At 41.7% G+C, this 11713-nt stretch overlaps 1 protein-coding gene and 1 long non-coding RNA gene across 2 annotated transcripts in view; both read left to right on the forward strand.

Annotated features, from left to right (window-relative positions):
* The window catches only part of si:dkeyp-87e7.4 (uncharacterized protein LOC557283 homolog), a 15087-nt gene extending 7750 nt beyond the window's left edge, over positions 1 to 7337 (forward strand). The window contains exon 2 of the mRNA XM_034868981.1: positions 4158 to 7337. Coding sequence (XP_034724872.1) covers positions 4168 to 5235 — 1068 coding nt within the window. The 5' untranslated portion in view covers positions 4158 to 4167 and the 3' untranslated portion in view covers positions 5236 to 7337. The remainder of the gene's footprint in view (positions 1 to 4157) is intronic.
* The window catches only part of LOC117943086, a 27076-nt gene extending 19173 nt beyond the window's left edge, over positions 1 to 7903 (forward strand). Inside the window, exon 3 of the long non-coding RNA XR_004656281.1 lies at positions 7505 to 7903. This is a non-coding gene — a long non-coding RNA (uncharacterized LOC117943086). The remainder of the gene's footprint in view (positions 1 to 7504) is intronic.
* The last annotated feature ends 3810 nt before the right edge of the window (positions 7904 to 11713 follow it).

The raw sequence follows: 11713 nt of genomic DNA on the forward strand, positions 1-11713 counted from the left end.
CCCGCCCAGTCCGAGTACGGATACAGATAATTCATGTGGTAAACAGATACAGATAATGCTGTACTCGCTCATCCCTACCAAGCACATTGGAAAGGAGACTAACTTAGCAGTGGCCTAATTAACCTGGAGCGTAGTCTATATTAAACAGGACGTATGTGTCATTAAAAAGTTTCTGTAATCATGTCACATAACAATAATATGCAATAAAAATAAGACGCATCAAGAGCTTAAGACAAACCAAGAGTCAATGTTCATGTGTTTTAATCCTGATATACCGGCCGTTACATCAATACTGCTTTCGAGACTAGTGGATCATAGAACGTTATGTCTAAAAATAGATACACGTGCCAAACATTCATGTTCCGTTGCTAATATGGCACTGTTGTGTAAACCACCAGTAGGCCTATCTACCGGACAGAATAGCAACGTGAATTTCTTATCTCCAAAACGGACGTTACAGAACAGAAACATTGCTGCATGGGATGCTACAATTGGCAGCAGGTAATGTGGATAGTAGCCCAGCGCTAGCAAATATCTGGATTAAACACAGTTAAAAGGCTGACAGCTAAATGGTGTACAAGTGCGACTGTATTTCACTGGAGAGGATTCCAAAACCGGCACGGACAACAGTCTTACTGCTGCTAAAGCTATAAGACACAAACTAGCACTATGTGTTGTTTCTCCGACAATAGCAGTGACCAGACGGGACAAAGTGTTGCATTACATAAAACTGGTAAACCTTGGGGTGCATCGAAGTTATTGTAAAATACCCTTTTCTCATCTGTTATTGTCTCTTAACAGAAATCTTCTGGTGTAATATGTAATTCTTGTTATTATATATATATAATAAAGTTATTATTATTAAATTTGTATGAATCATTTAAATTCCCTTTTTTGCGCTTATCCGAAAATTTATCCGATCGGTGACTCAGAATTGTGATCCGATCGGTGAGTTTTGTGATCTGTTGCACTTGTGGAGCTTTACTCTCTTTAAATTTGTCGAGTGGTCTACTGTCTGCTGGTCTGGCTGTGTGAGGTGTCTGACAGTGCTGCTGCTGACAGTAAACTAGTTTCTCCACAGAGCATTAATCATGCCAGTAAAGAACCCCTTGGCAAGAAAATATCAGAGTTGTTTTTTTAACATTAATGAGTTAATTTAAATATAGTGTGTGTGTGTGTGTGTGTGTGTGTGTGTGTGTGTGTGCACACACAGTGAGGAAAATAAGTATTTGAACACCGTGCTATTTTGCAAGTTCTCCCACTTAGAAATCATGGAGGGGTCTGAAATTGTCATCGTAGGTGTATGTCCACTGTGAGAGACATAATCTAAAAAAAATCCAGAAATCACAATGTATGATTTTTTTTTTAACGATTTATTTGTATGATACAGCTGCAAATAAGTATTTGAACACCTGAGAAAATCAATGTTAATATTTGGTACAGTAGCCTTTGAGAAACACGGAGTTTGAGCTCCCTCCAAATTCTCCGATTCTCTATTGGGTTTAGGTCTGGAGACTGGCTAGGCCACGCCAGAACCTTGATATGCTTCTTACAGAGCCACTCCTTGGTTATCCTGGCTGTGTGCTTCGGGTCATTGATCTCGCAATACATGGCCCCGTTCATCCTCTCCTTAATACAGTGCAGTCGCCCTGTCCCATGTAGGGCTGCACGATTATGGCCATGATAATCACGATTATTTTGATCAAAATTTTTATCGCGATTATTCTCACGATTATTTGTTGATTTTAACCAAAACAAATTTTATTGTCACATAGGCTATTTATAACTGCGAGAGGGAGTATGATGGACGCTAAAATGGACTCATTATGAACCGGTCCAGCACTGGTCGAACGACGTAGACACACTTCGTGTGTATGAAACGTCTGTATCGTCACTGCGCTGCATTTTTATGAACTATGATATTCTCAGCATGGGTCATATGTCTGGCCCAGGTCCAGCAGCTCCGTCTCACGCTGTTACTCTACCAACTGAAGTAAATTGCATTCAATAACTTCTTCTGTGTTCTTCGCCGTGGCGGCCGCGATAGCAGTGTTACCATTTAAACACTGGTACAATTACAGGTTTACCCCTCATATTTAACAATATACAGCTGTGTTAATACAAAAATTTAAACTGTGGACAACTGTCAGAAGTGTGGACCGCCGCTGTGTGGAGGTGCCGCGAGGAGAGAGAACAGAGGAGAGATTCAACACAGGCACGGCTTTACAGACGAAATGGGTCATTTAACACAAAATTTAACCATATCCATCTAAACAGCATTGCAGCGGATGAGAGGACATTAGCATCGGTGCGTCCTAGAGGAGCTAACAGCTAACCGACGCTACTAGCACCGACTAGCACTGCTCAATGCTGTTGACAAAATGTTGCGTTTACTGGTAAACCTTAAGACCGACGTATAACCGAATGCTATCTGTTGAGTTTTCCTCCTGTTACTCTGTCCTCTGTGACTGTCTACATCTAGAATTTACAGAGCGTTAGAGGCGCTATGCAAAAAACCCGGAGCGTTCTATGAAATGACGCTTTAAAAAATAATCGCTCAATAACGCAAATTTGAGCGTGGGAAGTCAAAATTGTGATCGCGATTAAAATTTTAGTAATTGTGCAGCCCTAGTCCCATGTGCAGAAAAACACCCCCAAAGCATGATGCTACCACCCCCATGCTTTACAGTAGGGATGGTGTTCTTGAGATGGTACTCATCATTCTTCTTCCTCCAAACACGGTTAGTGGAATTATGACCAAAAAGTTCTATTTTGGTCTCATCTGACCACATGACTTTCTCCCATGACTCCTCTGTATAATCCAAATGTTCATTGGCAAACTTAAGACAGGACTTGACATATGTGCTGGTTTACGCAGTGGAACCTTCCGTGCCATGCATGATTTCAAACTTGACGTCTTAGTGTATTACCAACAGTAACCTTGGAAACGGTGGTCCCAGCTCTTTTCAGGTCATTGACCAGCTCCTCCCGTGTAGTTCTGGGCTGATTTCTCACCTTTCTTAGGATCGTTGAGACCCCGCGATGTGAGATCTTGCATGGAGCCCCAGTCCGAGGGAGATTGACAGTCACGTTTAGCTTCTTCCATTTTCTAATGATGGCTCCAACAGTAGACCTTTTTCACCAAGCTGCTTGGCAATTTCCCCGTAGCCCTTTCCAGCCTTGTGGAGGTGTACAATTTTGTCTCTAGTGTCTTTGGACAGTTCTTTGGTCTTGGCCATGTTAGTAGTTGGATTCTTACCGAGGTACCATGTATTTAAATACTTATTTGCAGCTGTATCATACAAATAAATTGTTTAAAAAATCATACATCTTGATTTCTGGACTTTTTTAATAGATTATGTCTCTCACAGTGGATATGCACCTACGATGACAATTTCAGAGCCCTCCATGATTTCTAAGTGGGAGAACTTGCAAAATAGCAGGGTGTTCAAATACTTATTTTTCTCACTGTATATACACACATACAGTGGGGCTCAAATATTTGGGCACCCCAGGTAAAAATTTCTATTAATGTGCGTTAAGAAGCCAAGAAAAGATGGAAACATTTCCAAAAGGCATCAAATGACAGATTACACATCCAGATAATATGTCACAAAAAATTTGAATTTATTTCCATCATTTACACATTTTAAAATAACATAAATAAAAATGGCATCTACAAGCACAATATTACTCGCCCCAGACGCTAACTATCACTGGTCACTGCTGTTGTCTGAAAAACAACACAGACGGGACAAAATGTTGAGTTTAATAGTAAACTGGTAAACCTTGAGACCGGCGTATAACCAACTGCTATCTGTTGAATTTTTCTCACGTTACTCGGCCCTCTGTGACTGTCTACATCTAGAAACTAAGCTGCACGGTGCAGGGAACAACTCTAACTGGCACATGATCAGTGGTTTACGGAGCGGTAGAAGGGCTTTGCAAAACCCAGAGCGTTCTATGAAATGGCGCATTTAAAATATTGCTTGACCACGCAAATTTGATCGTGTGAAGGCATATCGTGATTGTGATTAAAATTTGATGAATTGTGAAGCCCTAGTTCAAAACTTGTTTTACACAAGTTTGCTAAGTAACGAAGTTCTTGTTCTTTTCTGGGATTCCATTCAACCAAATGCTTTCTGTATTTCCGACAGGATTAGAAACATGGCTGGCGCTGCGCGAGGTCCCGTGGTTGGCCGGCCATTGGCGTTTGCCATTGAAGAGCGAAGGGCGGTTCACTCCTGGTCCCGGATCTCGTCAGCGGGGCAAAACATCCTCCTGGATGCTCTAAAGATCCTCAGCCCAATGTCCCGTGACCTCTCAAACAATGAAGAGCTGGTCACCTTCTTGCAGGAGCTGGGTGAGGAGGGCCACAAGCCCACTGTGCTGCGTAGCATGGACGTGTATGGCTACCGCTCTAGCACAAACCAACCCCTGACTGAAGACAAGCTGAAGCCCCCCAACAGGAGCGCCAGACCTGCAGCCAAGAGGAGGGGAAGGAGGTCCATGACCAAGAAGAGAGAGGTGCACCCATCCTGGAACACCTCTGAGAAGTGCAACCCTAAGATCCAAGGGGTCCGCCCTCCTGAGCTGCTGGTGGACCATCATGCTATCAACTGCAGCAGGACACCCAGTCGGAATGTAGAGGTGTCGCAGGTGCGGCCGTGCCTCAGACTGACCAACATTGAGGGTCTGTCTGGCTTCCATACAGCCCGACTCCAGATTCACACTTCTTGGGACAAAAACTCTGAGGTGCCATCTGTTGCCTTTTCAAAGCAACAGCACCCTCCAACGCTTTCAGGAATACCTTTGCAGCCTTCTCAGAACGGTGGTGGGGCGCCCACCAAAGCTGTGGCCTTGTTCAGTCAGAAGAGCCTGTCCTGCCCCATCCGATTGGACGGCGCCCTCATCGGAGATTCTGCACCAGTCTTTTACACAAATGGACGGGCATTCCCAGAGACTCACACAGAGCTGACCAGCAATGGCTGGAGGGGAAACGGCCTCCACAGAGATGGTCGGGGCCCAAAGGAACTGAGCAACCCGACGCGGCAGAGGAATGGCTGGAAGGACAAAAACGGTCTTAGGTGGAAAGTGATAAAGGTGGATGACTCTCGCTCTGTAGCTGAGGCCCGCAGAAAAGCGCAAAAGATCTTACAGGTCAACCTGTCTCCAGTGATTCAGATTCAACCTCTCAACCATGTTCTGAGAGACTTCCGATACCAGAATAAGTGAACCAACCCCAATCCACACATTGTGTTTCACTTAGCAGATGTTAGTGTTTTACATACATTAGCCTGTACCTGGCTGAGCCCCGGTGTTCCTAGCAGACGTCTTACAATGGTTTTTGTTAACTCTGCTGAGTGTTGAGGTCAGTCTGTCTGTGGAAGTTCTGGTTCCTGACGGGCACTCAGGCTTGAAAGGCATTTAAAGTTGGGTGATGCTTTTCTCAGCAGGCAGGGAAAAGACTTGGCCGAATGCTGGTACATTTTCAAGGTCCACTTTAGTTTACACTATACAATTCAACCAACCATCATTCTGCTTCAAGATGACTGCCTGCTTGCCGGTGTTGCTGATGGATTTGGGACACAGCATCCCCAATTTTTCTGCCAAAGGCACTGGGTCCTCTTCAGTTGTTTAAGGAGTATGTAGAACTCATTTGGAGTGTAGTGACATTTTGTTTACTTGTAGCGCTTAAAAACTGCTGTCACTCTGCGGCACCCCATTTCCCCTGAAAAGAAAGAGAAAATTAAGCTAGTGGTCCCATTGAACGCCCAAATAAACCGGTGGAAGTGCAGCGCAAGTTTCCAAATTCTTTAGAAGAGCAGACATGGTGGTTGGTTGGTCCCAGCAAAGAAATCAACTAAACAATTATTGAAAAATGTTTAGATTGTCTTCCTTTTTGTACTTTTTGTTTGGTAACCAGGAAGGCTCTGAGGGTGAGTACAGCAGGGAATCAAACTTGCAGCCCATACAGAGATAGATTGATACCTGGATGATTGTTTTGAGCTGCAGTCCTTCACAAAGTGTTCCTTTTTGGTTAAGTTTATCCACACATGGAGACAAAAGACTTAAAGAATATGTTTGACTGTTGGGTGATTTGATGTCTTACAGAAACATGAATCACAGAAACTGCAGAAAATGGCGACTATAGAAGGGGACTTGGGCCTACGTCAAACAATTGGGCTTCCGAGATTCATCTTTAGATCTTAATTCTGGGAAAACATTGAGAATAATGAGTTAGAAGAATTGTGACTTCAATCTTCAAAGTGTTCTCACTATTAAACTTCATCTCTGGATCCTATATTTACAAATTTCTGCCTAACTTCAGGGTTTAGTTTTCGAATTGCATCTCTTTTCCCCTCAACATTCTTCCATTCCATGATGTGGCCCGGGTCCACTGCCATAAACACCAGATACAAAAAACAACCATCTGCTGTCGGTCTAATGCTGCTCAATATTTCCTTTTGTCCAATACATTGTTTAACGTCACAGGCAACCAACTGTAAGTTGGAGCCTTGATGTGTGAAAGTTGTTTGGCTGATTTAGAAATGTTTGTGGTGGCATTTGTCAACTTAAGCTGCAGGACTTTGTTTCCTGACAAGTTAAATTTGAAACTACAGCTTCAGAAAGTTGAATCTCCCATCAGAACTCTGTGCCCTGTTGAGTTGAAGGAGAGAACAACCCATCAAAATCTACTTGGTAGTTTCTTGATTTGTTCTGCTGTTATCTAACTGATGTGGCTCACCTTCAAACTAAAATAAATGCACTTTGAGAGTGTGACAGTGCTTAATTGTCGCCTGTTTCCTAAACATGAAGGTTTGTTAATATCATTTCCTGCATCATGTAGAAAATATGTGAAATAATCAGTTTTTTTGAACCCACACTGTTTTTGCTTCAGGTGCTAACTTTGCAACGTTGGTGCTGAATTAACTAACTGGCACAAGAATGTTGTCATACTGTTTTTCTAGTTCAGATTGGGGCATTTAGGAGCAGCAACTTCCTGTAAATTGTTCTGAGGGATTTGTAGCACTACTGCCCCCTGCAGGTTGGGATGAGCTTGCCAAACCATCGTGTGTTTTTTCTAAAAGGTTTCTTTTGTGAGAGGCCACTACAATTCATTTTCATGTTGTCATCTGTGAGAAACTCCTGTGAACTTCCATTTGCAAAACTACATTCCGCGTGAGTAAAGTTCAGTGTTGACCTCGGAAACATGAAACAAAATCTTAACTCATAGAAAACTTGATAGCGTTTCCCGGAGCTTTTTCTGATTTTAAGAAATCCATTAAATGTGAACAAAAGCTCTGGAATAAGACAAAAAGCGAAACTTGATTTTTATTTTTTGTCAGAGTATACTTTTAATTTCTTTTTCTAAAATAAAATAAAATAATTTATATATATATATATATATATATATATATATATATATATATATATATATATATATATATATATATATATATATATATATATATATATATATATATTAAAAAAAAAAAGAGAGAGAGACTTCTTTAAACCACCTGTTCCTAAAGTCCATGTAAAACGGAACTAAACCACCATCCGGTCAGTAAATGAGCATAAAATGCTGTGGAAAGATCTAATCAGATTTAAAATGGAAATCTGTGCTTACTGGTTTGGAGTACATGCATTATTCACATATTAGCATTCTGCTCCCCTGTTGAATCTGAGGGCACATCAGTGTTGGGTGGTCAGCTTTACAGATCAAGTCCATGTTTCGGTGAATTTCATGTTCCAATCTATCTGTACGCAGTCATATTCATGCCCACTGACAATTCCCTTTTCTATTTCTTTGTTAGTCTTGTTTGTGCAACACTTGTATAATAATGTATTTCCTACATGACCTTTGAAAACGTTTTGTTCAATAAAACCAATCTAAAAATAATCTGTAGGTAGTTTTTTCCCCTCTATAGCAACTTTTTATAACAAGACTCATAATTTGAGGAACAGTACAGTCTAATGCTGTGAAAGTTTAGCTTTACTACCGTGTGACTAGGTTGTGTATGTTCTTAGAGCCAGGACTCACTGAGGCAAAAGTTGTGATCATTGACAGGCATTTAAGGGATTGGTCAATCAACAGAAAAACTATTTTTTTTATTTTTCGGGTCAGAAATGAAAAACACTCCAACTTCTCAAGTATTTGAAGCTTTTCTTACCCTTTTTGTGATGTTAAACTGAATATATTTTGGTTTTTATTTGTTTCCAACACAAAACAAGCAAGTAAGATGTCTCAAAGAGCTTCAGGAAATTACTTTTTCTCTTATTACGCTTATTTTTGACATTTTATAAACGATCAGTCAGACCTCCCCAGACCTATATCCACAGCGCTGACGGTCTGGCTCTACCACACATACATTCCAGGAGCCATGGTCAGTGACCGTGGCTAAGCAAAATGGTTTTGAGAAGAACTTGTTTTAGTGGAACATTTGCCCCCCCCCACCTCCCCAATGAAAATAGGTAACATTTCACACAGTACAGTAACGTGAGCTTTTTAAAGGAGTTGGATTATGCATTATTTCTTTTACAGTAGTTTTCTATCCCAAGCGGTGACTTCCGGGCCTGAAAAGTGAAGCTAATGTGGAAGTATCTCAAACTCTTATCTATCTATCTATCTATCTATATCTATCTATCTGTTTATCTATCTGGACTGAGGTCCTTGGTTGCCTAACTAGGTCTTGTTCAGTGTTTAGTAGCACTTTGTCAACCAAAGCAAGCTAGCAAGCGTTAGCTGGTAACTTAAGGGAAAGTCTGTAAATTTTGGATGACTCTCTTCAGAAGAGTTGGATATCGGCGACTTTCTCTCTTTAGCGTTTAGCTTAGCACAGCATCATTCAAGCCATAGAGACCCTGGCTTAGCATCCTCCCCTTCTCCATTCGTTTGTCAATTCTTGCTTCAAATTACCAAGATAGTGGCAACATTGTATTTCAGTTATCCAAATTGTCTTCTAAACTTGCCATTTTCAGCAAGTAGATTGCTAGCTTGGAGGTTGTTGTTCCCCATAACAGAGAAGAGAAGATAATGGCTTTATCCTGTAAATGTAATTCTGCTGATCCAGACTAGAAGGAACTAACCCAGTGATTCCCAAACTGGGGCTTGGAGGAATAAAAAAAAGGGGGGGGGGGCATGGTTAATAAATGCATGGTTCTAGCAAAGCATAGACAAGTTTGTGAAAGGAGTGACAATTAGTCTACACCAACGCCACAACTACCAAAACAAGTACAAGAAAATACGTAGTGTGTGTCGTGGTGAACAGACTTGGATCTAAGGAGCCTGATTCGACAGCCAATTTCCCAGTCAAATCTTTGCAGTGTGGTTAAGATGTGGGTTAGATGTATATCGCTTCTCTGGGAAACAGCTGATCATGGTGCATCTTGCTCTCTTTCAGTGGTAATATCGGTTCATCTGCGTCAAAAAGCTTGAGCTAGTCAAATCCTGCTCTATGTGAAATTCCGTTAGCCAGGTGAGAGCTTTACATCCTTTTCTCCAGGTGTAGTTTGTTGACACAAGTGTCAAGTTCCATAGCTGCTGTGGTTTCAAAAGCTCTTTACTCAGGGCTCAGGCTGCCGGCATCATGTCTGCTGTTGGATGTGAAGCAGGTGGAGGACGAGATATTAGAGCCAAAGAGAAAATAAGTGACTTTTCAGTTTGGAGGGGGTGGCACGTTGAGCAAAGCAAGACGCTTAGCTGGCTGGTTTTTGGGCTTTTGATTGACAGCTTTTTCCTGCAGTCTCACACTAGTCCCATTAAGAAAAATGTCAAGATGTCCATTGAAACTTATTCTCTGAAGTTAAATTGTATGTGTAGTTTTTCCACAACAGAGCTTCTCTTAACATAATATTACATATATTGCATATATATTTAGCTGACGCTTTTATCCAAAGCGACTTCCAGTAAGAGCATTCAATAGGGGCATTGTAGATTAACAGATCAACAGCAAAGATTTGCCTACGTTTGAGAAATCATCAAGTCCACGTGCACACAGCATGGGAAAAGTCTGGACATTGGGATTCAGCAACGTGTGGTAAACCAGGAGTGAAATGCCAAAGCCCACTGTCTCATTGATTTGTTCATTTTTTCTCAGAACAGGTAACACTGGTGTTTCTCTGTGGCTTCAGCCTTCAGAAATGTTGGTTAGATGCCCTCAGTTAACCTTTTCTCACAACAGACCAGCTGTGGTCTGGTGCTCAGTGCAGGCAATACAACTATCGACTTCTGCTTGTATCTAAGAATATTCTGGAAAACTGCAGAAGGGGCATGAATCTATTCAAACTGCAGATCTGGCAGATATTAAATAAAGATCAAGTAAATTCAGTTGACAACATAATGACAGCATGTGTCCAGATTGACGAACGAAATTCACAACCTCCAGGTAGATCTTAAAGCGCCCATATTTTGCTCATTTTCAGGTTCATAATTATATTTTGAGGTTGTACCAGAATAGGTTAACATGGTTTCACTTTCAGAAAACACCATAATTTTGTTGTACTGCACATTGCTGCAGATCCTGTTTTCACCCTGTGTTGGGGTCTCTGTTTTAGCTACAGAGTGAGACATTCTACTTTTACTATCTTAGTTGGAAGTTGCACATGCTCAGTAGCTAGGTAAGATCACATCAGCTAGATAAGTCTTTCTCCAGCTACAAGGCAGGATTAGCTGGGAGACTTCTAGACAAGGGACACTTGTGGAATACCTGCGGGACAGGGACAGGAAGTAATTCTTTTGGAGATTATGGTCAACTAGTGTGTGTTGTAGCAGTGTTTTGCCATTGAGAACGAGTTGGCATGCTAGCGCTAGCATGTGCTACGGTTAGCCACCTCGTCTCGGCTAGTGACGTAGAAAGCGATACGATTTTGAACAGCTCCCCTGGAGACTGAAGGCAGAGGACATTCAGAAACCGGGTCTCACTCAAAACAGCATGGATTTTTTTTTTTTTTCAAGTTTGTATGCGTGTGGAAGCACCAAAAACACAAAATAACGCACAAAATTATTTTTCATAATATGGGCACTTTATGCTTGGCATAAGTATTGGTTTAACACAAGTTCTGCCATTGGTAACTTAATCAAACAAGTAACTGTTTGATTAAGATGGACCTGCAGTCAATCAGTTTACCACATTATTAATTCAGACCAACATTTAGGTGTGCAAGGCTTCGTCACGTCCAGCCAATTACTGAGTGAGGATGGGGCTATTCGGACTAAATAGCGGTCGGTCAGTTGTGTGCAAACTAACACAGAGGCCTGATTGAGGATGCAGTCTCAAAGTGGCTCAGGATCCTGGACTATCTGGATGTTTGGAGTTTCTATACTTGTTTAGAGGAACAGTGTCACTGTAGCTTTGGTATTGCTTAACATGTGTCTGAACAAACACAACAGCAAGTTAGAACCATAAACTGAGAAGGCCCTCGGTGGGTTATCATATTATCATATTATCATCTCCCCTCCATGTATTTTAACCCCAAGCCCCAACCCGTTGAGGCTAATGGCCGCCCACCTAGGTTTTATTGCGCTGCGGTTGCACCGTGCATTCGCTCTTGGGTAAGTGGTCTAGACCTTTTCTATCCAGAAGGTGTTCTGAGATAACTTCTAGTGTGTAACCTAGAAGTGTGTAAAGGAGAGCTGCAATTCAAGAGCTATCGTGTATACACATAGGTAACTAAGCAACGATGGGCTCTGACCTGTTGCAGCTCCACA

The sequence above is a fragment of the Etheostoma cragini genome, chromosome 4, assembly GCF_013103735.1.
Source record: "Etheostoma cragini isolate CJK2018 chromosome 4, CSU_Ecrag_1.0, whole genome shotgun sequence".
NCBI lineage: Eukaryota > Metazoa > Chordata > Actinopteri > Perciformes > Percidae > Etheostoma > Etheostoma cragini.